The 27,716-nt window shown below is 34.1% G+C and overlaps 1 protein-coding gene across 1 annotated transcript; it reads right to left on the reverse strand.

The window, feature by feature from the left end:
• Positions 1 to 1,801: 1,801 nt before the first annotated feature.
• On the reverse strand, positions 1,802 to 27,716 carry LOC123678632 (cilia- and flagella-associated protein 69-like). Its single transcript, XM_045615763.1, has 14 exons — positions 27,580 to 27,716; positions 27,345 to 27,531; positions 27,027 to 27,272; positions 26,741 to 26,966; positions 22,779 to 22,915; positions 22,493 to 22,653; positions 22,254 to 22,426; positions 10,608 to 10,759; positions 5,156 to 5,463; positions 4,908 to 5,100; positions 2,851 to 3,068; positions 2,372 to 2,575; positions 2,091 to 2,315; positions 1,802 to 1,999 (listed from the first exon to the last, which is right to left on the reverse strand). The coding sequence occupies exons 1-14, from the start codon at positions 27,595 to 27,597 to the stop codon at positions 1,802 to 1,804; spliced, it is 2,646 nt and encodes an 881-aa protein (XP_045471719.1). The 5' UTR covers positions 27,598 to 27,716.

The following is a 27,716-nucleotide window of genomic DNA, read 5'->3' on the forward strand; positions in this document are numbered from 1 at the left end:
AGAGTATAGCACTGGGCATTTTAAATACAAATATAACTAGGGACTGGATTACTTTAAAAAAAGGTGAGTATAGGTTCAAATCACCCAAATTAATGTAATTTCAAGAATGGTGATTTGATGACTTAAAATTTTTTAATTTGAATAAAGTCCAATTCTGAGGGAAATTGAACATTTTATATTCTCTACAGAAATAAATTGGTATAAAACTATATGTAGAATATATTAATATTTGATCTCCTATTTTTGTAAGTGGCTGAATTCATGGTAATGGTAAATCACAAATCAACAGTGTATAAGAGAAATAAGTGGGTTACCTTTGTGAACATTTTCTATTTTTTTTTTGGAAAATCAAATGCGATAGCAATTTTTTCATAGTGGATCGTGATCTAAACCTGAAATTTGGAATGTCTGAAAAATTTCACCTTGATCAGAGCATTATTTCTCATTAATGGCTCACTCTGAATAATTACCAAATTCATTATTACTTATCATGTGTAATTTCAATCATATTTTATAATAGATACTTGAAGAATTGTGAAGCAGTAATTCTAGCTTCTATTTGCTTAAGAATGCCATGACCAGCTTATCAAGACTGAATAGCCATAATGGTCGAAATATCTAATCTTTGGCTTATAATTAGGAAATAAAATTAAAACCTCTACAAAATCCCAGAATTACTTTTTCCCCCAAAACTCATTGAAAAGATAAAATTCATCTTGATTATATTTTTGCTCTAATAATAAGCCAAACTTAAGATTGTCAACTTAATATTGAACATTTTTCAAATGTTCTTCATGGAATGTATTTTTAATGGATTCGGTCCTTACTTGGCGGAAATTATTATAAACAAAATGAAATCAAAGTAATTTCCACTGAACTATTTAATCGCCTGCAACAATACCATATAATAAAGTATAATATTGAAAACAAATTTATTTCGTTAACTTATGGTGATAATACTTTGGAAATACCTCCTAAATAGCTGAAGTCTAAGTTTAATTTCACAATATTGTTTAAAACAAGGAACAATTTGAAAATTTGTATCAAAAACAACAAAAAAAAATAAATAAAGAAAATGAATTTGGTGTCTACAAACTTGCAATGATTGCCCTATGGTTTTTTATAGATAAGATTCTTCAAGAAAAGGATAAACGGACATCAAAAGAGTAATACATCTGATTGTTCGGGAATCATTTGAATGATTGGGACCATACCTTTGATAACAACTTTGAAATTATCCAAATTGAAAATAAGAGCACAAAATTATCACTCTTAGAATCCATTGAAATAAACAGGTATATTTCCCAAAAGATTCTGTTGAACAAACAAACAGATGTAAACTCATCCCCATTATTGAATTTCTTCAGTGTGGAAATCCCAGGCGGTCAATTGTCCAATATACATACCTGTGAAGTTTATGATGTCCTATGCAATACTCATATTTTCCTGTCAATGTTGAGTTTTTTCACCTGTGTAAGTTTTCTACAAGCCCTGTATTCTTATCAGTGAAAAACTGTAGCCTGATAACAATTGTTGCAGACAATTAAAAGGTTGAGTGGAAAATACTTTGTTTAATTTTGCATAACTTATATTGATGTACTATTATGCATAAATAGTGAAATCAAATACGAGTTTCATTCTATTGCAAATTTTGAATCATCAAAACATAGCCAATGATACATTAGTAAGTTTATTGTCCTAATCTATTTTTAACCATTTTGTAAATCCTTTTCAAATCATCTATCATGGGTTACAATTGAATTGTGTATAAATTTCACATATATTTCATTATAAATAGAATTTATCTATTCAAGCAAGTTTCAGCAGCAATTGATCCCCACAGTTGATCTTCTGCCGTAACAGGCAGTTCTTCAAATTTTGGCTTATTGAATTTTTGAATTGCTTTTCTCATTCTTGGTGTCATAATACCCTTTCCCTCTGAATGTATAATTGGAGTATTATTGATATTGGCAATATGCAATATTTGATCAAAGATGGGCTAAAAAGAGGCAATGAATGAGTTTTTTTACATATTCTGAAAAGTATATTTGAAACTGTTCAGCCAATATCTGTGTAAGTTTCCAACTTACATTAACCATAATGTCATACATGAATGTTGTATGATAAAGTATATTAGGATCTGTTTTTTTAAAAGTTTGTTCTGTCAGATGCAAATTATGCTTCCTCTTTGTTCTTATTCTGTATATTTCTCTTGTACATCTTGCGATATATTCTAATTCACTGCAAGCTCCTAATGTTTGTCCAAGTCTTGCCTCTCTGAGATCCATATAAAAAAGATTTTCTCTCACCATTTCCTGGAAATGAAATTGATGGTGAACTATTTCTATTTCTACTATAAATTGTCACATACATTTTCTCTGTTATTTCTGAGAATTTCCCTTTGTGTATCTTGAATGAAAGTTCCCCATTTTTTGGCTCTATTCAGAACCAAAGAGAGCATCTCATAATCATTTGCTAATGGTCTGATTCCACATCTTTCAAAGTGCCATTGCAGTTCATTCCAAACTTCCGCTATTTTCAGAGCAAAAAAATTTTCTGCAACTACCTTCGTAATCTAAGAGAAATACACATAATGCAGAGGTTGACTTTGTGTCACTTTAACCTTTCGACATAACAACATAACAAACATAATTTCATAATTTGAATCCAACTGATAAGTTGGATTCAAATTATGAAATTATGTTTGTTTTATTATGGTAATATTGATGTACTAGAGTAAAATGAAAAAATAATAATTAACTGAACAAATTGATTTCAGTTATAAAGAAATTGATTGGTGTTTGTAAAAGTTTTCTCATAGAATTAATATTAAAATAAAAAAATTGGTACTTGATCCTGGATGCTCAAGTCCTCGTCCCACATTTTATAAATTTCATTAGCCATCATTACTTCTTCTTTGTGAACATAGGTGAGCATATCTAAAATTGCGTAGATCTTAGGTCTGCAGCTTCCGATTACATCAGATATAGCTGGACTTGCTTCAAGTGTGTTTTGTGGATCGCATATATTTTTGTACTGTTCAATACCCATCAACGGTAACTCTACATCTAAAAAAATTTTATAAATTATCAAGAATAAATTGCCATGTATTATGTATTGTTATAAGATATAAATATATATCACTTTTAGACAATAATTTGGTGCTTAACTTCCTTCAGATATTTGTTATGAATTAACATGATCAAAATGAATGGTACTAGTGATTGATCAATTTTAGTTTTTGATAGGTCACATCTACAGAAGGTTTAAATTGAAATTCTCCTTATCAGGAGGAGTAGCATGGGCAGTTGCCCTATCTTTTTGAAAATATCCCAGCTCATTTTATTCATCATCAAACTGGTTTAAAAATGGTTCTTACATGATTCTTCTGTACCTCTCAACATGGCACCTTGAATAAAATTTGTTGATAAATTCGACAATATGAAAATGCTAACCACACGACTCACTTTTTGATAATTCAGTAGAGTCTCCCTTCTTTGAACAACTACACCAGGAGATAGGAAAAATTGGAACATCTATAGAAGTCGCCCTATAGAACAGGTAGAATGAAGGAAGGGAGACCGTGTTGTTGGAGAATTCGGTGAGTCAATAAAAAACGTACCAAAAATATATATAAATTCGGACAGTTAATGACTGTCAAAAATGCTCAGAAAAAAGTGCGAAACATGATCCCGCAAAAAAAGAATGAATATAACGGGTGTTTTTTTCGAGGTATATAACTTTAAGTTGGCATTACTGTTCAAGATGGCGACCGATTTAACATCTGTCAAGTGATTTATTCTCAGTTTGGTTTGGCAATTCATCATGAATAGACTCACGCCTGAACAACGCTTGCAAATAGTGCAACTTTATTTCGAAAATAATGGTTCTGTGCGGAATACGTATCGCGCACTCCGTCCATTTTATTTTGTTTAGCGATGAAGCGCACTTCTGGTTGAATAACTACGTCAAAAACAAAACTTCTGCTTTTGGAGTGAAGCTAATCCTCAAGTGTATGTCGAAACACCGTTACATCCAGAAAAACTGACTGTTTGGTGCGCTTTATGGGCTGGTGGAATCATTGGTCCGTACTTCTTCAAAAACGATGATGGCCACGATGTTACAGTCAATGGTGATCGGTATAGAGCCATGATTACTAACTTTTTCATTCCTGAATTGAACAATCATGATGTCCAGGAGCTGTGGTTTCAAGAAGACGGCGCAACATGTCACACAGCTCGTGCCACAATCGATTTATTGAAAGACACGTTTGGTGACCGCCTAATTTCACGTTTTGGACCTGTGAATTGGCCTCCAAGATCTTGTGATTTAACACCGCTAGACTACTTTCTGTGGGGCTATGTAAAGTCATTGGTCTATGCGGATAAGCCACAAACCCTTGACCATTTGGAACACAACATTCGCCGTGTTATTGCCGATATACGGCCACAAATGTTGGAAAAAGTCATCGAAAATTGGACGTCCAGATTGGGCTACATCCGAGCCAGCCGTGCCGGTCATATGCCAGAAATCATATTTAAAATGTAATGCCACAAGATTATCTTGCGGATAAATAAAATTCATGTCAATCGAATAATCCATCGTTGTTTTATTGCAATTTAAAGTTCTATAGCTCTAAAAAAAACACCCTTTATTTATTCAGTTGAATGTTACAATGCTATTGTAGTGGCAGGAGTATCGCAACGCAATGGTAAACATGAATTGACCTGATGTGGAATAAAAGAATCCTGCAGAGACTATTAGTGTTTTACTATAAGCATAGTGCCACCTGCTAGAGCAGATCAAAATAGCTCACCAGGTGAATTATATTGAGAATCAGCAGTAAAAGGCTAATAGCCTAACTGCAAAAGAGAAAGAAGATCTAAGGCCCTTTTTTTTTCACTAACCTTCAATGAGTCCACTTGCAGTATGCTTAGTTCCCAACATTTGGTTCTCTTCCCTAAAAATTTCCAACAAAAAGGACAGAATTTTTTGATGTTTCTTTCCTCTCCATGTAACAAAAAACGGTATAGCCAGGGATTCTTCACAAACTTCAGTAAGTAAACCGAGAGCAACAACTTTAACAGGCCAGACACAACTCTGAAGTAAAGTATACACTTTAAGGTGAGTTGAGCCAAGGTAATACGCTTTTTACCTCTACCAAATCCAAGCAAATGTAAATTCCCTCCTCTTGGATGAATGTATTCAAATTTTGCTCATCACATAGAAGGATGTTCCATAAGCATGATATTATCATGATTGGTAATTGTGGTATTATGAAAGGATCTTGTTGCCAAGGGCATCTGATCCTTCTGAGGAAATCAATAGAAAGGTCCATTAACCTTCTGTTGGACAAGTTGTTTTTTATTTTGAATAATTTTTCTAAAATCGCAAAGCAGTATGCAACTGCCAATTGGTATTTAGAATCTAACACTTCTTTGGAAAGAATCATTTCACAATATGCTAGAAAGAAAATATTTAAATATTAATTGATAAAATGGAATCAAGTAATAACATGCGAATTCCAATCTAATACATTATGCCTTTCAATGGAAAGAGACCCTTTCCTGCCTTGTCGGTGAGGGGTCGGCATATTCTGTGAACAGCACCTGCCTGTTGCTGCTTTGACCGAGCAACCGAACTATTGAATTACATACAGTATATTCTGCTAGGTGAAAGGGGAAAGATCGTACATAGTTCTTATCGATACCGTACCGACAAATCAGAATAGGGTCTAAAGTTGAAATAAATTCTTGAGGGTTACCTCTCAATAACTATAAAAATATTGAATCCTATACTGATGTTTATAGTACACAAAAAAACAAATGTTTTGACTGCCTATACATCAAATGATTCGAAAATATCTAGTTGATATCCGCAGTCCCTAATAAAAATTATTACCTATTATCTCCAATATGGAGGTTGTCAGGAGAATGGAATATCCAGGATTGGGTCTTTCATCCATTCGGAAAAGCATTGTGAGATTATTACTCGTGAGAGAAGAACTAACAAGGTAATTATTGCTTTGGTTCGAAAAAAGATTATCGGGTGCCAGTTATAATGGGTTTTCTAAAGCAAGGCGCAGTGGCGAGTGGAATCACCGCGGTATGGCGACAAATCACTAAAGCAGTTTTGAAGCGGTTTAATGCGAACTGAAGTGGCACGTGGTACTACTTCAACAATTGTGAAAATGTCTTCCTCCGATGAAGATTTACTCTCGTATTTGCAAATTGTGATTATGAATGCTAAAAACGTTTAATTCCAAGCTTTTCTTGGAAATCGCTCAAGTAATCGGTTGATATTGAAAAGAGGAAAAGAATTAGGATCTACCGATTACAAAGCCGGTTCCATTCACCAAGATTTTTGACTGGATTACCCAAACATTAGACTGACTTCCAACCTTTCCTTTTGTCTGAAGTCTTTACAGGAAATCACAATTTGCAAATAAATAGATATCATCTCGAACAGAAGAAATAGTTATGCGAGGTTTGTTTTTTATGTGAGAAAGATAAGAAGAAATTGTTTTTAAAAGAATGGATAGAAAAAACTCTATTCTTTCAGAACGGTTTAGCCTTTTATTATACAGGGTGTCCCATAAGTGGCACGTCACAGTGACACCGGAGGTAGGTCAGCTAAAGAGGGACCTAACCAGCCTAACATGACCCCAGTAAAAGTTGCATGGTTTTCGAGTTATTACCAAATTACGTTTTTTAGTGAATTTTCACCTTTTTTAACATTGTCAGGGTCAGAATTCTGCTGGAAAGCTCTCGAAGCTTATTTTTTTTGTTGTAATGGAATCTTAAATAGTTATTTAAGATGACATGAGTATGATTCTGTCAAAAAGTTATGTGGATTTCCGTAAATTAATGGATAAATCTTGATTTCAATTGCTAGCAAAACGAGAACTTCGACTTTGGACACCTGCTGTGAAAAAAAAATCCTTGAAACAAAACGAGCAAGTAACATAAAAAAATTGGGCATTTTAGACAGATTTAGAAATGGTACAATACACGAATCTTATGCCCATAAAACTAGGTATTTTCATCATTTTACTGTTGCCCTACTTAACTAAGTTGAAACTAGAAACCCCGCTATCAGGTAATTTTGCCGCTTGCTATGACATTACATTTGATACCGGGCTTTGTTATTATTTGTTAAAGTCACAATAGGGAAAAAGATGGATTAGGGGAAGCGAAAAAGGAATATTATTGAAAAAAAAGGTAAATTAATTAAAAACAGACTTAACTTTCGATTATTTATTTAATTCTTAAATCTAACTTACAGTAAATGTTCAAACTGTTTCCCTCGGACTCTTATGCATAAATGACACCGTTTTATAAAATTACGATTCAATTTTCTTAAACTAATTTCCGATATGGTCCGGGCTGCGTCGAATACGCGTTCACGCAATTCTTCCTCGCTTCGACGCAGCCCGGACCATATCGGAAATTTGTTTAAGAAAATTGAATTAAATTATATTTTTTAAATTCGAGATAGAAATTCTAAAATATAGATGTTCTGGAGTGGTATATAAGAACAACTGTAATGATTGTAGTGCTTATTATGTGGGCCATACAGACCAATATTCAGGGCCGTCGCTATCCAAACTGCTGCCCTAGGTGGAAACCCAATTTTCCGCCTCATTAGAAGCTAACTCAACAGAATGCTATAAATTAATATGGGATAATCGGGGTGCAGGGCCAGCTCTAGCGGAAGGATTTTGATTTGGTTGTATTGGTGAATTTGTATTCATAGATTTAGTGTGAAAGAACAAACAAAAATATTTAGTATAATTATTTTTTATGTATTCAAATTTAAATCGAACAGATGATTTAGTAATGTAATAAACAGTAAACGTGTCCAACTGAATTATTATGAATAAATGATCAAATATATCAATTGAATTCAGGTTTCAAATTCCTCTGCCTTTCGAACTCATGAAACGCTCGAACATTTCGTTTTTTTTATATGATTGTATAAAACCACTGAAAGATGCGAATGAACCATTATTTTAAATTCGAATAGAAGTAACAGACATTCTCGATGCAAAGATGTTTAAGATTAGTAATTTTATAATTATAACAAAAATCATTTTTAAATTCGCTGAAATTTAAAAGAATGATTTAATTCATTCTTCCGGGAATCCAGATTTCTTGGAAAAAGTAGATAATGCCGCCCTTCATTATTTGCCTCTAGAGCGGGCCTCCGGCTTCAGCAGCTAGGATCCCTCAGAGGGAAATTCTTCTTCTTTATGTGCGATTTTTATCTTTGAAGTTGCGGATCTGAACAACTCAACAGAGCTACTGTTGTACCACTGTCTTAGGTTGTTCAACCAGGAGATGCGTCTTCTTCCTATACTTCTTTCACCCTGTATTTTTCCTTGTATAATAGTTTGCAACAGCGTATACCTCTGTATCGACTATTTCCTTCTCCTTTCCCATTCTTCTCAATACCTCCTTGTTCGTTATTCTGCTCACCCAGCTTATTCTGAGGATTCTTCGATATGTCCACATCTCGAATGCTTCCAGCTTGTCGGTGTCGCATTTCTTAAGCGTCCAGGCTTCCATTCCATAAAGTAGTACTGGAAATACGTAGCATTTAAGCATTCTGATTTTAAGATGTAGACTAAGATCTGTTCTGGTTAATGCATTCCTCATTTCATTAAACACTGTTTTAGCCTTTCCGATCCTTGATCTTATTTCCTGTGAATAATCATTATTGTTATTTACAATTGTTCCCAAGTACTTGTATTTGCAGACTTTTTCCACTGGCTCCCCTTTGATCCATAATGTTTCTCGCTGTTGTTGGTGTTTTGCGATCGTCATGAATTTAGTCTTCTTGGTGTCAAGTGTGAGCCCCCTTTCTTCACTGATCTGTACTACTAGATCTATTAGCCTTTGTAGTTCTTCCAGGGTTTCTGCTATTAGTACTGTGTCATCCGCGTATCTGATGTTTATAACCTTCCCATTAAGAGGGAAATTATACTTTACCAAATATCTCAGAAAATAAGCATTTTATAACAGTAGTATTAAACTTTTGAAATATTTCTTCTGCTCAGTTTCAACTTTATAAGAAGATTGAGCATTTTGTTTTTATTTTCTTCGAAATTATCGAGTAAAACAATCGGATTATGCGGTTGAACCATTATTTTAAATTTGAATGCGCCCACGCTCAAAACTAGTTAATTTCATATAAAAAATGAAAAATATTATAATGTGATGGAATGTGGTATGAAATAAAATAATAAAACTTCTTATATTTGAATAAGAGAATAAGTTGGAGATGGTTAAATGGAAGAAACGAGACACCTGAATCGAGCATCATTACAGACAAAAAGAGCAAGAAATAGTAGGAAAGTGCATTTCCCGACAAAGTACCTATCATGACAGTGCGGTAAAACCGAAAAACGGTCGGTATTGTTTCCAAGCCGAAAGTGCGAGTAAATGAAGCAAATGTACCGCGCATAAAAGTCTTTTAGCACAGTGACATTTGTATTGTTTCAAATCTTTAACAACAAAATAACATTGTAGCTAGCTAGGGTCATTTTGTTGTTGTTTTTCGATCTCTGCATAATCGATTACCCCGAATTCTTCTACCCTTGGATATTCGTCGGCTATAATATCGTCTTTTCCTTTCACATTTCTTATATCTGTTGAGAATTGGGAAATTATTAATATTAAAATATAGCGAAATTTTTATTATTCTGACAGTGAGTATCTCTTTTCTTTTTTCGTTTTCTTGTTCTTTTTTATCATACCGGTGTCTATAGTGTAGTGTTTTGACTTTACATTTTCATTGTTGTTATGAAAATTGAATTCATGAGTTATCATATACGTATATGTTTGATGTTTTTTAATAATTTATATAATAATTTTGAGGAATGTATATTCTTTACTCCCTTTTCATATGTCACTGATTATTATTTATTGTCTTTAGCCTGAAGAAGGCCTAATAAAGGGCCGAAACTATGTGAAAGAATAATGTTATACAGTATGTTCCTGATTTGATAATGAAAAGTGTGCAATGAAGCGGAACTTCGTCTGTCTATAGATCACGGCAAAGTATCATCTAGGTCTGACAATAGTAATATGATGATATAATCAATTCTATTAGATCCTTTATAGCGACCAAAAATGTATCCAGAATACCTCAGCAAATCTCCCATATACAACGCACCCCACAAGGAAGAAGCATCACCGTAAGGCCACCATACTCTAGGCTTGAGGAAGGTGTACTGTAAGTTGCTGAAAAACGTAAAAACTCTGTATCACATAGGAAAAACTAGGGACTCACGGCATTGGGACAGTAAATATCAGACAGTCAGCGTTTGTAAAGAATTGCCTATATCGCCAAGAGATCTCAGCAAATATGCCTACATACAGTAAACATACGAGGAATATGAGATATGTGCATCTCACCCAGAAACAGAATTGAAAAACAGCTAACTTTAATCGTTAAGACGGGAAAACTACTATGAAACAAGAAATAACGCATTAACAAGCTTGAAGCAATTTGAGTACATATGTTAATTCCACAAAGTAGAATTTTTCCAGTGGGAGACATGTTCTATTTTTATAATAAAGATTAGAGAAATTAACTTAACCTACCCATTAAAGTCACCTGAGCTCTGACGTCTAACAAACGATTTAGTATCATTCGTGATTTGATCTTATCCATTTTTCCCATTATAATCAACGATCTCAGTAATGAGAGATAGACATCTATATTATGTTCTTTCTCAAGAAGAATCTCTTGAAACCTGAAAAATTAGTCATTGAAAACTATAGTCATTTGTGAAGACAAATTTTACAGAATAGATTATTAGATTCTTCTTTCCCCACAATATCACAACTTATAAAAAAATCAAATAATGAATGTTCAACAGTGAGATTTGAAAAACTAATATACCAAATTTTATAACTATCACAAGGGAGTTTTCGAAAAAAAAAATAATAACGTACTTATATGTTTCAAAAGCTTTGGTACAAAGGACTAATGCAAAAATTGTCATCGGTTAATATTTTTGAATTTTTCGTATATTGTTTAAAATGACCTCCTGAACAAAAAAGTCTGTTGGTACAAATCAGTCCTATGGCTAGTTTTCAAGATACAGGGTGTCGAAACTGGAAAGTGGCATTCATTTAATACATTATTCATGAACATTTCTCTTGAATGACACACTTCTGCGCGACAAATATTGCTTTCCCATAAAGTAATAATTCGAGACAGGTTTCAATAAAAATTATAGTTAGATACGGGGTGAGTCAAACATTATTCAAAATGAAATTCGTCTAGTTCATAATTCACCCTGTAATGAAAAAGTTGTCAGTGGAATTTTCCAATTTTTTGTTATTACTCTTAGTTCGAGTACTCTATTATAATGTCAAACAGTATTGGCTTTGACCAGTTTTTGAGATATACAGGGTAATATATTAAGAGAGGCGACCGGTACTACTTAAGTTGTCAAATAGTTGCATACAATGAAAATTTCATATATGTATAGAGTAACGGTAAGAGACACGTTGGCGTTTATTTATTGTTATTTTGTCATTGTATAATGGAAAACATTGTGCAGGGTGTCCCAAATTTGATGCAGTTTTCGACCAAAACGTAATTTTTCAAAGTTGTAGAGCATTAAATTCCCTATAATTTTGTGGTTATAAACTTTTTCCTGAGCTTAATATCAACTGATTTCCATCCTATCAAAATTAGAAGAATTTTCTCAAAATTACAAAAATTGGCAAAAAAATGAGATTTGGCCCTCTAACTATCAATTACCATCGGTTCTATTGTAATTATAAAAAGCACTCATCAATATATTGAAACATAGAGAGGGCGAAGGTAGCTTTGACTAAGAGCCTGTTTTTGCGTAATGAAGATATTTCAATGTTATCTTGGCATGTTACCAACTTACTGTAAATTTCTATCAACCCTCAACCTCAATGATCAAATCTGCTAGGTAAAATCAATAAATAATAACCAAGAATTAATTGAAATAATGATTGGAATAAGGATTAAATAAGAATCAAACATTAAATGATCAAGGATTGGTATACAATTTATGTACAAGAACTTGTTGGAGCCACCAAAAATTTGGAGCGCTTGAGGGTAGCTGTACCATCCTCGTCATCTTCGTAGTCCATGTTTTCGGGGTTCATGGACATGCCTAGAAGAGGTGTAAGGGTGAGATTTTCCACACTCTCGTCGTCTGTATCAACTTCATAGGTGTTACGCTAGAGGTGTTTTCACATGCTATGCCCACTCAGTGCTTGTATACTGCGGAGCCATGGTTCCCCTGCGGGCGCCCATGCAGACCATCCTTTTAACAGCGGTGGTGCATCTAGTTATGTACAGGGTGGGCAAATAAGCGAGGTAAGCGGCTATATCTCAGGATCCACTCATCTTAGAGACTAAAAAATTTTACCACTAAAGGGATAAAGAGAACACACTGGAAATTGTTTTGAAGTTCATACCTCTACCGCTAGGGGGCGTAATAGCTACCGTCGAGTAGAGAAATTAATTTTACTCGAAAATGTTTCATATGAAGTTAAAGAAAAAATATCATCACTGTAATCCTTGGAAAATTCTCTATCTTTTTGAATTGTCACTTTCGATTTTACGACATCAAATAAGAGTAGGGGACAGGGAGAAATTTAACTGATTGAAATGCCTGTAACTTCAGTTTGTCTGAACATTTTTGAGCAAATTAGATCTCGTCTGAAAGATAATATATTGTTGATTGAGGACAAAATATAGTCATGATAAATTTGTTTTTACTGCTTTCGGTAGGGGGTGCTAAGTCAGAAGTTTATTGTTTTGTTCATTTTACTCCGAAATTTCAAATGTTATGATAGGATTTCCTTAACAGAAACAGAAATTCCATCAAATTTGCATGAAAAACCTGAAGGTCACAAAGCGATAATTTGAGGCGTTCGGAAGTTATGGCCGAAAGAAGATATTCTTCAACTGATGCACTCAAAAAACCAAATTGTGTCTTTAAGTGCTAAGAGAAACAGAAATGCCATCAAATTTGTATGAAAAAACCAAAAGGTCGCAAAGCGATAGCTCCAGGTGTTCTGGAGTTATGGACGAAAAAAGATATTCTTCAACTGATGCACTGAAAAACTAAATTGTGTCTTCTTTCGGCCATCACTCCAGAACGCCTGGAGCTATCGCTTTGCGACCTTTTGGTTTCTTCATACAAATTTGAAGGCATTTCTGTTTCTCTTAGCACTTAAAGACACAATTTGGTTTTTCGCAGTGCATCAGTTGAAGAATATCTTCTTTCGGCCATAACTTCAGAACGCCTGAAATTATCGCTTTGCGACCTTCAGGTTTTTTCATGCAAATTTGATGGAATTTCTGTTTCTGTTGAGAAAATCCTATCGTTACATTGGAAATTTCGGAGTAAAATGAACAAAACAATGAACTTCTGACTAAGCGCCCCCTATCGAAAGCAGCAAAAACAAATTCATCATGAGTATATTTTTTCCTCAATCAAAAAGATATTATCTTTCAGACGAGATCTAATTTGCTCAAAAATGTTGAGCTAAACTGAAGTTACAGGCGTTTCAATCAGTCAGATTTCTCCCTTCCACCTAGCCTTATTTGATGTCGTAAAATCGAAAGTGACAATTCAAAAAGATAGAGAATTTTCCAAGGATTACTGTGATGATATTTTTTCTTCAACTTCATATCAAACATTTTCGAGTAAAATTCATTTTTCTACTCGACGGTAGCTATTACGCCCCCTAGCGGTAGAGTAATGAACTTCAAAACAATTTCCAGTGTGTTCTCTTGTTCACTTTAGTGGTAAAATTTTTTACCACAAGTCTCTACGATGCGTGCATCCTGAGATATAGCCGCTTACCTCGCTTATTTGCCCACCCTGTACATGCAGTGAACTATGCGGAGCTGTTGTGCAGCAGCATTCATTGTAGCAGTGTTGGAAACCATCATTTGATACATCTATATCACCATCTTCTTCCCTAAACCAAAGGGTGCTGAGATGGTGTCGCAACCACTTATAGCGTGACTTATGTTTTTTGGTCCAGCAAGATTGTTTTTAAAAACTTTAATATTACAATTGAAATTACCAGATAATTCTACGATAGAATTTTATTGAAATCAAATACAAGTGTTCGTATTAGATGTTTAATACAGACTAAGATAAGATAAAGCGTCCGTGTCGCTGGTAAGAATTGCGGACTTAGCCATCTTCCACGAAACGGGCCATCTTCCACGAAGCGGTCAGGTTACACATGTCTTCTCTTCCTTAGTCTGCTTATTTTGTTGCTATGGTCTTAGAACGAGATATATAACTCCTCCATCCTCAGAGTGTCGTCTACGGGATGATGAATGTCCTTGGGCTGTTGGTGTCTTCAGCTGAGGTGGATCTATTGGTAGCCCTTCGATTGCACAAATTTAGTCTTGTCAATTTTTTCACAATAAAATAGGAACATAATGGGATAATTAGTAAATAGATGATAATGATCCAATATTTTGTTGATTTTGTTTCTTGAAATTTTGGTATTAGGGGTTTTATCTGCTCCTGTTGTTTTTGAAGTTCATGTACTTTGTCTAAGCGAATTTTGTGTAGATGTATCCTGGTGTATTGGGGTGTAGAGTTCTTCAATTCTGAAATTATTTGTGGCAGGAACATTGGTTGATTCTTAATCATATGTTTATCATTTCTGTATCGATTGTTTTCAGTTTCGAATAGGCATCCGGAGGGAATGTCTACTAAGAAGGTACCTTTCAGAGTAGCAAAATCGGTTCTTTCACAGGTTGTTAGAATTTTCATTTCTTTTGGTGCTACTACAATGTATTTCGAGTTGTCTACTTGTTCGATGAAACTTTCTGATAATGATATAGGGATGTGTTGACAATCCTTGTAGGTATCTTGGAGTTGCAGTAATTGGAATGTGCAATCTGAATGTTTCGTACCATCGGTGAGTTTGTTTTGGGTACAATAGTATCCTGGGTGCAAATCTATGCATGGTGTTGGAGTGTATTGAAAATACTTCTCGTTCATTGTCAGATATGAGTTGGCAGGAATTATGGTTGTATTTTTTTTTGTTGGTATCGAATAAAGGTGGTAATGTGAAAATTTTGTGGGATATATTATTGGAAAATATAGGATGAAAACAATTCTGTTGCCAGAAATATATGCATCTACGTCTATAACATTATAATATTTGTGAATCTCTGCTTCCTCAACGAAAAGGAGGTTTTCTGGTTTATTATGTTTTAGAACGAATTTCGTAATCGTGTGTAGCTCTGATGGTTTTATTATGCTATGGTGAAGTATTCTTTGCTTTGCAAAGTTTATAGCGTTTTCGATATCATTAAGTAATTGCAATATTATATTTAAACATACATTTATTTGATCTAAGACGTTTCTTGCTTGGAGGTAGTTAAAGAAGTTGAAATTTAGTTCTTTTAATTGGAATACTGTCTGAGAAAGTGCAGATTTAATTTCTTCCTGATTTTGTTTTAAGAATGAAACTGTATTATTGAAATTTTTGATTATTTCGGTGGTTATTGAAATTTCGGTATTTAATTTAGTGACAATCTCCTGTTGGTTATTTTTTAAATCGTCAAGAATTTGGTCGTAGTGAACTGCATCATTTGCATCTAAATTGCCTGAAATGCCTTTAATTACTGTGCCTAAACCGTTAATGAGACCACGTCTGACTCTTGTTTTCGGAAAAATTATGTTTAATTTTTGTTCTGCCATGTTTAATTGGTAACTCAAAGCTCTGTCGAAATTTTGCAATTCGAAATAATATGGATTCTTTTTATTATTTAGAATTGTTTCAGTAATTTTGTCGAAATGACTTCTTATCATATTCAACTCAGTGTGTATGGGTAGGAGATTGTAATAGTGGATGAAATTGTGGGATTTCAATTTTACTTTGGCGTTGCCTAGGTCAATTGGAAGAATTCCTGGGTTGTCTTTGAGGTTAGTTATTGTTATCTTCTGGTCTGCTGTCGTCGCTATTGCGATTAGGCTCGTCCTGTAAAGATTCATTTTGTTTAGTCTTTGGTCTTCTTAAGTTCTGTTTGTGGAGGGTTTTTCGATGGGTCGTGATTTTAATTTTTCTGTTTTGGATTACTTGATCTTTTGAGAACTTTGGTGTTAGTTTATTTCGATTGTTAGATGTAATTTTGCGATAAATTGTAGTTCCGGGTTTGTATGTCAATGGTTCGTGTCGTTTTTCGTTGTGTTTCTCGATTGTAGCTTGTTTTTTCTTGGCCAAATTTTCATTTAGGTTTTTGTATATTTCGAGTGTTTTATCACGATGATTTTCGATGTAATTGTTTATGAATTTTTCGTTGATATCAATATTAAGGGGGTCTTTTGTGTTTAAGTGTCCGTTGATTACGTCTATTGGTTTCTGCTTTGTCGCGGAATGAATAGAGTTGTTGTAACTTAATATAGCGTAAGGCATTTGGTTTAGAATGTTGGTTGAATTTTTGTCTTTTTCTTTAATGATACGAAGTAGTTCTATTAAAGTTGAATGAAGTCTTTCGATTGATCCGTTTGATTGACTATTGTTCACAGTAATGTAATGGGGATGAATTTGATGGAGTTTTAAAAATTCTTGAACAACCGAATTTTTCAATTCGCTTCCGTTATCCATTACAATGGTAGTCGGTGCTCCATGATGGGTCATAAAAGTCAATAGAGATCGGACAACTTCAATACCTGATAGGGAAATTAATGGATATGCTTGTGCGTATTTGGAAAATGTATCTATCAATGTAAGGAATTTTTGTCCTTGTGTCTGGAAGGTATCGATGTGGATTATTTCAAAAGGTTTGATTGGGGTCGGTGTTAGCATTAATTTTTGTTTTGGAGGGTTTCTGTCGTATTTATTGACTTGGCAAATATCGCAAAAATTTATGTAGTTACTTACGTCGGTTTTGATTCCTGGCCAATAATATGTTTGTTTTATACGGTTTTCTGTTTCTAATATTCCTCTATGATTGGTTTTTGTTTCATGGAGAAATTTAATGAGTTCTTGTTGTCTTTCTTTATCTTCTACATCTTTTAAAACGGTATTACATTTGATCAATTTGAATGCAGAATTTTTGAATGTATTTCTCAAGAATTCGCAAATTTTTGGTACATACTCATCATTTTTGAAATTTATCGCATATATTGTGTTTGGTTTTATGTAATTTTTAAATAATTTTATGGTATCACTTTCTAAGTTGTTCACGGAGAGTTGACAATAAATTCTACGCTTTGTTGAAAAGAGATTTTCTATTTTTGTTTTTGCTGGTGAGTGGTAAACGAAATCTAGGATAATTTGATGTTTGAAAATGTTAAGTGCTTTTTCTGTTATTGGGATTCCTTGTATTGGTTCTTCAGAACTTGAATGAACTGTATCGTCATCGTCGGAATCTGGAGGATTGTCTGATGGGTGAGATGGGCTTGCCGTCGCATCCTCCCCTTCGAGAGGTCGAGATACCGATGGACCTGCTTCGGGTTCCGGTATTTCGTTAACATTCGGTGTTTCGCTTACGTTCGCTAACATAGAAAAATTGTCGTTGTCTTTATCATTATCGTTCGATTTCGAGAATGATTCATTAAATTTTTGCATATATTCAAAAAGTTCTTTATTGTGTAGTTCGACTCGAGAAAGTGCGTCAGCATTACTGTTTGAGCTGCCTTTCTTGTATAGAATTTCGAATTGGAATTCTGATAGTTTTAATCTCCATCTTAAGAGTTTGCTGTTTGGTTCCTTCAGTGACATTACCCACTGAAGTGGACGATGATCGGATAATATTTTAAATTTTCTACCGAATAAATAGGGGCGGAAATATTTAGTTGCCCAGACTATGGCTAAAAGCTCCCTCTCTATTGTGCTATAGTTTCGTTCGCTATCGTTTAGTGTTCTCGATGCGTATGCAACTGGTCTATCGGATCCAATGGGGCCTTGTGAAAGTACGGCTCCTATGGCCACATTACTTGCATCGGTTGTAAGAAGAAATTCTTTTTCGAAGTCGGGATATTGAAGAATGGGGTCGTTTGTAAGGAGATTTTTGCAGTATTCGAAACATTCTATAAATTGTGGTGTGTGTTCGATTTTTGAACCTTTTTTCAGACATTGAGTAAGGGGTTTAGTAATTTTAGCAAAGTCTTTGATAAATTTTCGATAGTATCCGAGAAGTCCTAAGAAGCCTTTTATTTCTTTAGGTGTTCTAGGGATTGGGTATTTTTTGATAGCTTTGATTTTATCTGGATTAGGTTTGACGCCGTCAGGGGTGACGATATGACCTAAGTAAGCTACTTCTTTTCTTAAAAATTCTGACTTGTCGAGTTGAATTTTGAAATTAGTTTCGCGGAGTCTCTGAAAAACTTTTTCAAGATTGACGATATGCTCTTGGAGTGATGTTGAATAGACGATTATGTCATCGAGATATACAAGACATATTTCGTTTTGTAATCCCCTAAGCATATTATCCATTACTCGTTGAAAGGTTGCACTGGCACTTTTCAATCCGAAGGGCATTCTGAGATATTCGTAATGACCGTTCTCGACGCTAAATGCGGTTTTAGGAATGTCATCAGGGTTCATTTCAATTTGGTGATAACCACTGGCTAAATCGATGGTTGAAAAATAGTTGCATTTTCCGAGTTTATCGAGAACATCGGTGATGTTTGGAAGAGGATATTTGTCATCAATACTTTTTTCGTTTAGTTTCCGTAAGTCTACCACGATTCTAAATTTTTTCTTTAGGGATGAGTCGTTCTTTTTGGGTACGATCCAAATTGGAGAAGACCAGGGTGAATTACTTGGCCTAATTATGCCTTGTTCTAGCATGGAATTAATTTGTCGCCTTACTTCGTCTTTGTGTACAAATGGATACCTATAGGATCTAGTATAAATAGGAATTTCGTCTTTTGTTTTTATTGAATGTTTGATCTGATTTGTGAAGGTGAGACGTTGGCCTTCGATGTGGAAAATATCGGAATATTTATTGCATAATTTTAGGATATGGGATTTTTCTTCTTCGTTCATGTGCGAGGTTCTGATTAATTTTTCTGCGTTGAATTTAGTACTGCCGGTTTTTTGTGAGTCTAAGTGATAAAATTCGTAGTTGCTTTCTGTAAACGGGAATGAGTTAATTGGTTGTGTTAAATTCATAATGATATCTTCGTCTGTTTTGTTAGAGATTTGAATTTTTGCAAAACCGTTTTGAGCTTTCGAAAGTGTTGCCGGTATTTCGCATTTTTGAATAATCTGATGTGGTACAAGAACATCGCCGTTGTTTTGTTTCACGGGTACATTCGCAATAATTTGTGTATGAGGATTAATTCTTAATTTGAAAATTTGGTTTACTTGGCTTGGTTGATATTTAATGGGAATAGTAGTTACAGGGGTAATTAATTTGGAGTTTATTAAGTCGATTTGAGCGTTCAATAACTTTAGGTTATCTAATCCTATGAGTCCGTCAAAAATATTATGAAATTTGAAAAGGTAAAATTTAAGGTTGACATTTTGTTTGAATTCTGGAAAGATTGGGATGTCGGCACAATGTTGATGTGTTTCTGATTGAAAAACTGTAGAAACTGTGAATGGTTCTAGTAAAATTTGATTTGGATAATTTTCATGAGCGATTTTTGGGTTAATGAAAGATTTTGTTGATCCAGTGTCTATTAGTAGTTTCAAAGGAGGGTTTTTTATCTGAATATACGGTAGTTCTCTTTTATCCGATGATATATATGTTTCAATTAAGTCTCTTGTTCCGAGAAAGCGTCCGTCTGAAAATTTTCGGGGAAATCATAATTTGGGAAATCTTCTTCGGGGTTGTCAATTTCAATGTTTTCGTCGAATTCTATGTTTTCTTGTCCGTTATCGTAATGTTCAGTGTTGAAAAGTTCTTCGCTAATAAAGTCTGGTTTTTGAGAGGTATTTTGGAAGGGTGTATTTTGGAAATTTCTTTGAGTTCGCTGCTTACTATTAAGGGAACTGCTAATGCTCATTGGTGTAGGTTTATTCTGTTGATAATTTTGGGATCGTTTGAAAACTTGGGAGTTGGTCGGGAATCGTTGCGGAACGAAATTTGGATTCCTCTGGAGATTTATGGGGACACTAGGAAATTGCTGGTATTTGAAGCTAGAATTATTTTGTGAATTTGCTTGGCTGTTTTGGGGATGAATGTATTGTTGTTGGGTCAGAATTGGTCTATTTTGTGATCGGTAAAATTGCTGATGTGTCGAAAAATTTTGTGGATTCGGTTTTCTCAAATTTTGAAAATTATTTGGGCTTTGATAATGTTTTATATTATCTTCTTCAATGATGAATTGAAGTGCCTGAGCTAAACTATTAGGTCTCATAGCGCGTATCATTGGTCCTAGTGGATCTCTTAATCCAGCTAAAAATGTTTTGAGAGCTTGTTTGGTGAAAAATTCTCTCTTGGCTTTACGTTCTGTTTCTTCGCATTTAAGGTCAATGTAGTTGCAAATGGTGTTAAGAAGGGTTAAAACTTTTTCATGAAACTTTTGGGGAGATTCTCCGGGTCTTTGTCTCAAGTTAACTAAATCTTGATTCAAACAGTTTTCATCTCGTTGATCGCCAAAATTTAGAATAAGAGAATTTTTTATTTCTTTCCAACTATTAGTTGCGCCGTGAATAGCTACTACTTCTTCGGCTTTGCCTTGAAGTTTATTCAAAATTCCATTAATCAGTAAAGTATTTTGAAAGTTATTAGGGTTATTAACATCAAAATAGTGAAGTAAAAGCGATTCAGAAGCTTTTACGAATCTGTGTAGTTTATTTGGGTTACCGTCAAATTCCGGTACGATACAAAGATTCTTTGTGTCAAAATTGGGCGTTACTGCCATATTTACTGTATTACTTTCGTCAGTAATGTTTAAATTATCAAATGTGTTAATTAAATCAAGAATTGTCTCTAACTCAATAGAATTGTTTTCGGAAATTGAATCAATAGGATTGGAATCAGAGGAGTCTGACATAAACAATGGTAATATTCAATTCACTTACAGGATCCAGTTGAACATCAAAATCTTCATGCCTCGCTGCGTGATTGTATCCTCGATGGAACTTCACGGTTGCACCAAGTCTTTTTGATGGGTTCGTTTTTTCGCTTAATGAGTTGAAACTCAAAAGTCCTTCACAATGAAAACTCGCGAAAACTCCGTCGACTGCGCCACTTATGTTTTTTGGTCCAGCAAGATTGTTTTTAAAAACTTTAATATTACAATTGAAATTACCAGATAATTCTACGATAGAATTTTATTGAAATCAAATACAAGTGTTCGTATTAGATGTTTAATACAGACTAAGATAAGATAAAGCGTCCGTGTCGCTGGTAAGAATTGCGGACTTAGCCATCTTCCACGAAACGGGCCATCTTCCACGAAGCGGTCAGGTTACACATGTCTTCTCTTCCTTAGTCTGCTTATTTTGTTGCTATGGTCTTAGAACGAGATATATAACTCGTGCAGGAAAAATTTATCCTGGCGTCTGTGTTTGAAAAAGTGGGAAAAATAAAAGTTGGGGTGTCAACTTTTCCACTTTTCTGGAAGTGGATTTTTCCTTTGAAGATCTCATAGCATTCAGCACCGCTAAAAGATTGATGTATTCCCCTCGTAATTAATACACTGTCGTTCTTCTCGGAAACTGAAATAGCAATCTGCACGTTCAAAACATCAGCGTCTTCTATCCTCCTGTTTGACTTGGATCATCTTAATTTCTAGTTCACCCTCCAGCATAGTTATAAAATTCATCAAATTTTGATTGTGCTAACTGAAGTTGTCTTGGAAAACAGAAACTTAATTTAGGGGTTCAGCAAGGAACGCCAAAAATGAGCTACTGCCTTGGTGCTTTGGCAGCTTATCCCTCTAGGATAACCATAAAAAACACTTTATATAGTATTGCCGAACGCACTAAGGGTAGAAGAAATATCAAAATATAAAAACCAAGCAATATCAAATATATAAGTTCTTCAAAATAAGACCGATTTTTGAGAGGTCTCCATTTCACAGACCAATTTTATTGAAGTACTACTTGAAGCTCTTAAAATTGTGAAAAACTAAAAACCACTGGGTTGTCCTACTATGTAATCTTTATACCTCTAAGTGTAGAGTTTTATATTATATGCTTTATACATTACGGGTTACGAGGTTATAAGTAAAAAAAAAATAATAACATTTGAAAAATTAGGATCTTGAAATATTATTATTAATATTAGCTCTCAACTATACAGATACTTACTTTATTATTCCTTTTTCGGCAAGAAATACCTCTACTGTGAACGATGCAGTCTGTGCAAAAACACCCACAAAAATGGATATTAATTTCCCAAGATGATCTTTATGCCATTTCACTGATTGTCTGTTATTCACCAATTTCATTTTTAATCCAATTATACTTGTATCCCTGAGAAACTTAAATTTGAAAGATTCAAAGAAAGAATCAACAATCTCATTAAATTACAAAGCTGCATAACTTACGTGAATTCCTCCATAATATTCGGTCCTATTGAAGTAATAAAGAAACATCAACAATAACCGAACAAAAACAAAATCTTCCGTACAAGGTGTTATTTGAATTCCTGACCATTCTGAATCTTGAATGTTATCAGTTTCTACTAATAAATTTAATTCGATAATATCTGAAATGAGGAAGTGGAATTTTGTTTTGATATAATAGATAACTTAAAAAATAAAACTACAATTTTATAGAAATCTGTTTAAAAACGTTTTAGGTAAAGCTTCTATATTATTTGTTTGATTTTACCTTTAGCCAAACCAGATTGAACAAATTCTGTAGTTGGGAATACTTCAACTATTTTCAGAAGTATAGCCACTATATTATTACGATCAATTCTGCACCTCTTATTCATGTAGAAGTATTTCAGCGCAAATCTTAAACTCCTAAAAATTGATTGTTAGAAGTTTTTGTATATTCTGGAATAAATATTTTATGATTCATATTAGAAATTTGTCGACACTATGGGACTTCGATATTTCAAATTGAACACCCTGTATATTATTACTTTTTTAGGTTTTCCGTAGCCTCTTGATTATTTATGTATTAACTTCATTGTCCCTATACAGGGTGATTCACCGGAATGGTCTATTAGACGTTTATGGAAAACTTATCATAATTCTGAGCAGAAAATTTGCACATTGGGGTTTGAATCAATGATCTTTCTCCCTAAAATATTTTCAGATCTCTACAACTTCCGGTTATACCGGAAACAGACTACTAATTCCTTATTTCAAATGACACATCCAGTATATTATTGCATCATTAGATAGCTTTTCTGATGACAATTTCAGTAATATGCCATACCTTGGGCAAAAACTCAAAGGCTTTTGAGTTAATGGATTTTTTCATAAAAAAAAAATGGTGACGATGAGGACTCACATTTTTTTTAATATTTCGGCAGAAAAAGCTTTTTTCGAAAAAATTTTTATTATTTATCCCAACATCGAATTTTAGTTTCTTTCTGTGTTTTCCGGAAAACACAGACTACTCCACACAATGAGGAATTGCGGTTTTTCCTCATTCAACTTCCGCGATAACACTTAAAGTATTCATTTTAGGTATAAGGTTTGCTTAGGTAACCCCCACTATTTTGTACGTAGAATTGACTGAAATAATAAAAATATAGGTTCTAATTTGAAAATCTTGAGTTTTGATGAATTTGAGTTGTCCAAGTTCATGATCTTCTTATGAACACCCTGTACATTTTTGGTCCAAACCGCGAACAGTCTTATAATACTACGTATTTGCAGAATCGGAAAATTTAAAAAATGTGTGTCCTTATCGCCGCCATTTTTTTCATGAGAATCCCTTTGAGTTTTCACCTAAGGTATGGAAATTGCCATAAAAAAAGTTATCTAATGATGCAATAATATACTAGGTGTGCCATTTAAAATAATAAAAATGCCTTTATTTCTTTATAGAAATCACAAGGGGAAGTTAACCCTTAGGTGTTCTACCACTTAACCCTTGTTGATACATGAAAGAAAAAATATACATACATACATTGTGTGCAATCCAAAAACATTGAAAAAAAAACAATCTTCTTCTTTAGGTGCCGTCTTCTATCGAAGGTTGGCGATGACTTCCGCAAACTCTTCTCTTGATTGTGCCTTCCTTATCAGTGACAGTGACAGTGAAAAAAAACAAACAAACAAAACAGTGAAAAAAAACAAACAAACAAACAAAAAACAGTGAAAAAAAACAATAATAGAGCTTAAAGAATTAAAAAAAATAACTTCCTTATTCACCTTCTTGAAGATAGAAGGTGAGTTAGGAGGAACTGAGCAGGTATTCTCTGATTTTGTTCCTGAATCTGTAATCATTAAGTTGTTTCAATTCATAAGGTTCCTTCTTTGAAATGTTGAGCTTCTATGATGAGGACATGTTAGCAAATTTCTATGTCTGATATTAACATTGTGAATATCAGCTCTGTATTGCAACTTATTGAAGAGATAAGGTGGTCTTCTCTTCACAACTATATATTTTATGGAAAGTACAGTGCATCCCATTTTGGGTGAGACAGCCAGGTTTCTCGCTTGTTATTTAAGATAGAGCCTTGCGGTTTTCACGTTCCTGTCCTACTTTTTCGTGAAACTCAAGTTGGTCTAATCAGATTGTGCATAACTGTTTCCGTTCAAAAGATACAGGGTGATTTTGGAAATTGATACTTTTCGGACCCCTTCTTTATCTCCGAAGTTATTAGAAATAATGCTGAGGTAAAAACTACGTCTGAATCAGAATTCTGCGTAGAATCCAGTGGCGTACTCAATATTTTTTTTCGGGGTATGGTTTTGAAGATTCAACACAAACTTATGTTTTTTTTAATGAAACACCATGTGTATCATTACTTCGTTGAATTCGTTATTTTTTTCCCTTCAAAATGATATATGACACTATGTAGGTAGGATGTTCAGAAATGTTAAAAAAACACTAAAACATCAAATAATGATGATTTTTTGTTAATGGGCAATGGATTTCCCATAGAAAAAAAGAATCAATAATGATATAATAATTATAGCGTTGACAGCTAGATCAGATTGGTTTTTTCCCTACAATGCCTACTTGATAAAACAATGCTCCCAAATGCATAGTAGCCATAATAACAACAAGGATGTTTGTGTCATCAATGACTTACTACTTTTAAAAATCGAAAATAATAATCCTTTTATTGAAACATAGAAAATTTATGGCCAATGACGAATTCAACGAAGTAATGATATATAGGGTGTTCAATCAAAAAAAATATAGGTTTGTGTTGAATCTTCAAAACCATACCCCGAAAAAAAATATTGAGTACGCCACTGGATTCTACGCAGCATTCTGATTCAGACGTAGTTTTCAGCTCAGCATTATTTCTAATAATTTCGGAGATAAAGGAGGGGTCCGAAAAGTATCATTTTCCAAAATCACCCTGTATCTTTTGAACGGAAACAGTCATGCAGAATCTGATTAGACCAACTTGAGTTTCACGAAAAAGTAGGACAGGAACGTGAAAACCGCAAGGCTCTATCTTAAATAACAAGCGAGAAACCTGGCTGTCTCACCCAAAATGGGATGCACTGTACAGAGAACATGATAGTTGAAACGAAGTCTCATAGGAAGCCAACTCAACTCTACCAGCTCATGGGATACATGTTCAAATTTTCTAATCCAGAAGATAAATCTTATACAATTGTTCTGTACCCGTTAAATTCGACCAAGAAAGTCCTGATCCAAGCAAAAGCTATACACAGGGGAGCAGTAACTCAATTTCGATAATACCAGACTCTCACACAGAAGTTTTTTAGTATAGATAGGTAAATATGATCTACGCGGATATAAGATTCTTAACGCTCCATAAGCTCTACCAACCGTATTCTCTACATGCTCGCAAAACCTAAGCTACTCATCCTCATCCATAATCAACCCCAAATTACGTGCACTATCAGAGAAAGTAATAACATTATTTGCAACCACGATTTCGAGATTATCCTTAACGAGTTGTCTATTGTTTTTGGAACCAAATGCAAGAGCAAATAATTTTTTTTGCATTCAAAGACAGGCCATGTCTCCTAGCAATGTCCCATAACCGATGTAAATCCTCATTGAGTCGGATGGCTGCATTATTTAGTTCATCAATGAAGAATTCGATGAAGAGCTGAATGTCGTCGGCATACATATGCACCCTGCAGTGATGAATGAGCTTCACAAATTAATTGGTATACAAAATGAAAAGCAGGGATCCAAGGACTCAACCCTGAGGAACTCCATTTGATACACTTTCAGCTTCAGATATTTTAGTACCCAATTTAACAATTAGTAGGAAGTAGTAGTCTGTTTCCGGTTTAACCGGAAGTTGTAGAGATCTGACAATATTTTAGGGTGAAAGATCATTGTCTCAAACCCATATATGCAAATTTTCAGCTCAAAACTATGATCAGTTTTCCATAAACGTCTAATAGGCCATCCCGGTGAATCACCCTGGATCTCTAGCGGTTTTCGAGAAATTGATTGATAACCTTTTTTTTTGTGCAAAACATAGCTTCATCACTCCGATACTTGGAATCCTAGTAAGCTGAAATTTCTGGTATGGATTATCAATATCTCATGTATAAATTAAAATACGTCTCTAATCATACAGGTTTGTTCAAAATCATAGTCTTCAACGAGACATACTAGCATGATAAAAAGTGCCTAAGTCTTGTAAGTAAAAATAGAAATGAACTAACCAAAATGCATATCTAGAGGGGGGAGGTAGTTTATTGCTTTTCTCTATACCCAATCCCTTCAAACTCTTCAACAACAACCAAATCAAGGTAGAAGATTCTTCATAGTGGCGCAGATGTAAATCAGATGTGATAGTTATTGCTGCACTATTGACCTTACCCAGTTTACATCTAGGGTCCAAATGAATCAAAAGGGAATCTACAGCGCCTTCTTCTATCATCTTATAACCTGTGAGGAAATTGAATTTTGACTCATGTTTTCTTCGTACCGGTTTGAAAAACAACTCACAAGCAAGATTTGAAGCTTCCGCTAGCAAAATACTAATATTCAAAAGTCTCTCGTACATGTCGTCTGGTGCAAATGACAAAAATCTGCCAATTATCTTTGGAAGGAAGCTCTCAGCAGCTGCTTGTTGTAATTTACTTAACGAAACGTAACATCGAGGATATTTAATTTTCTTCGATAAAATGTTACTGATTGATTCTAGCAGAATTGATCTATGTTTTTCCTTCTTAAGGTAGAATAATAGGCCACCTGAAATGATTTTGATATTTGTGGAAACTATATTAAAAAAATTGGTTTGAACAGACGAAATTATAATATCACCTAGAACAGAAAAGAACTCCTCTAAATCTTTGGCACAAGTTAACACTTCTGAAGAACGTAACATCAGTGGAGGAACGCCACAAAGATAAAGATATTTTTCATAATATTCTTCAAATACGTCGTTCTCATACATCCTTTCAGGAAGCAATTCTAAGAGTCTGCACACGAATGGTAAGTCATTCACAAACTAGAAAATATTTATGAGTAATCTAGTAATTTTCTTCGTACTACTTACATGAGCTAAGGGTTGCATTTCGAAGTAATGATTGAATAGCTCAAACTCTCGACCAGTTAAACAAGATAATAATTCGGATTCTAATAAATCAGTCAGCTTCCTCAAAATGTGAAATATTTGTGCATACTTCTCTTGAA

This window comes from Harmonia axyridis, chromosome 4, assembly GCF_914767665.1.
Source record: "Harmonia axyridis chromosome 4, icHarAxyr1.1, whole genome shotgun sequence".
Classification (NCBI taxonomy): Eukaryota; Metazoa; Arthropoda; class Insecta; order Coleoptera; family Coccinellidae; genus Harmonia; species Harmonia axyridis.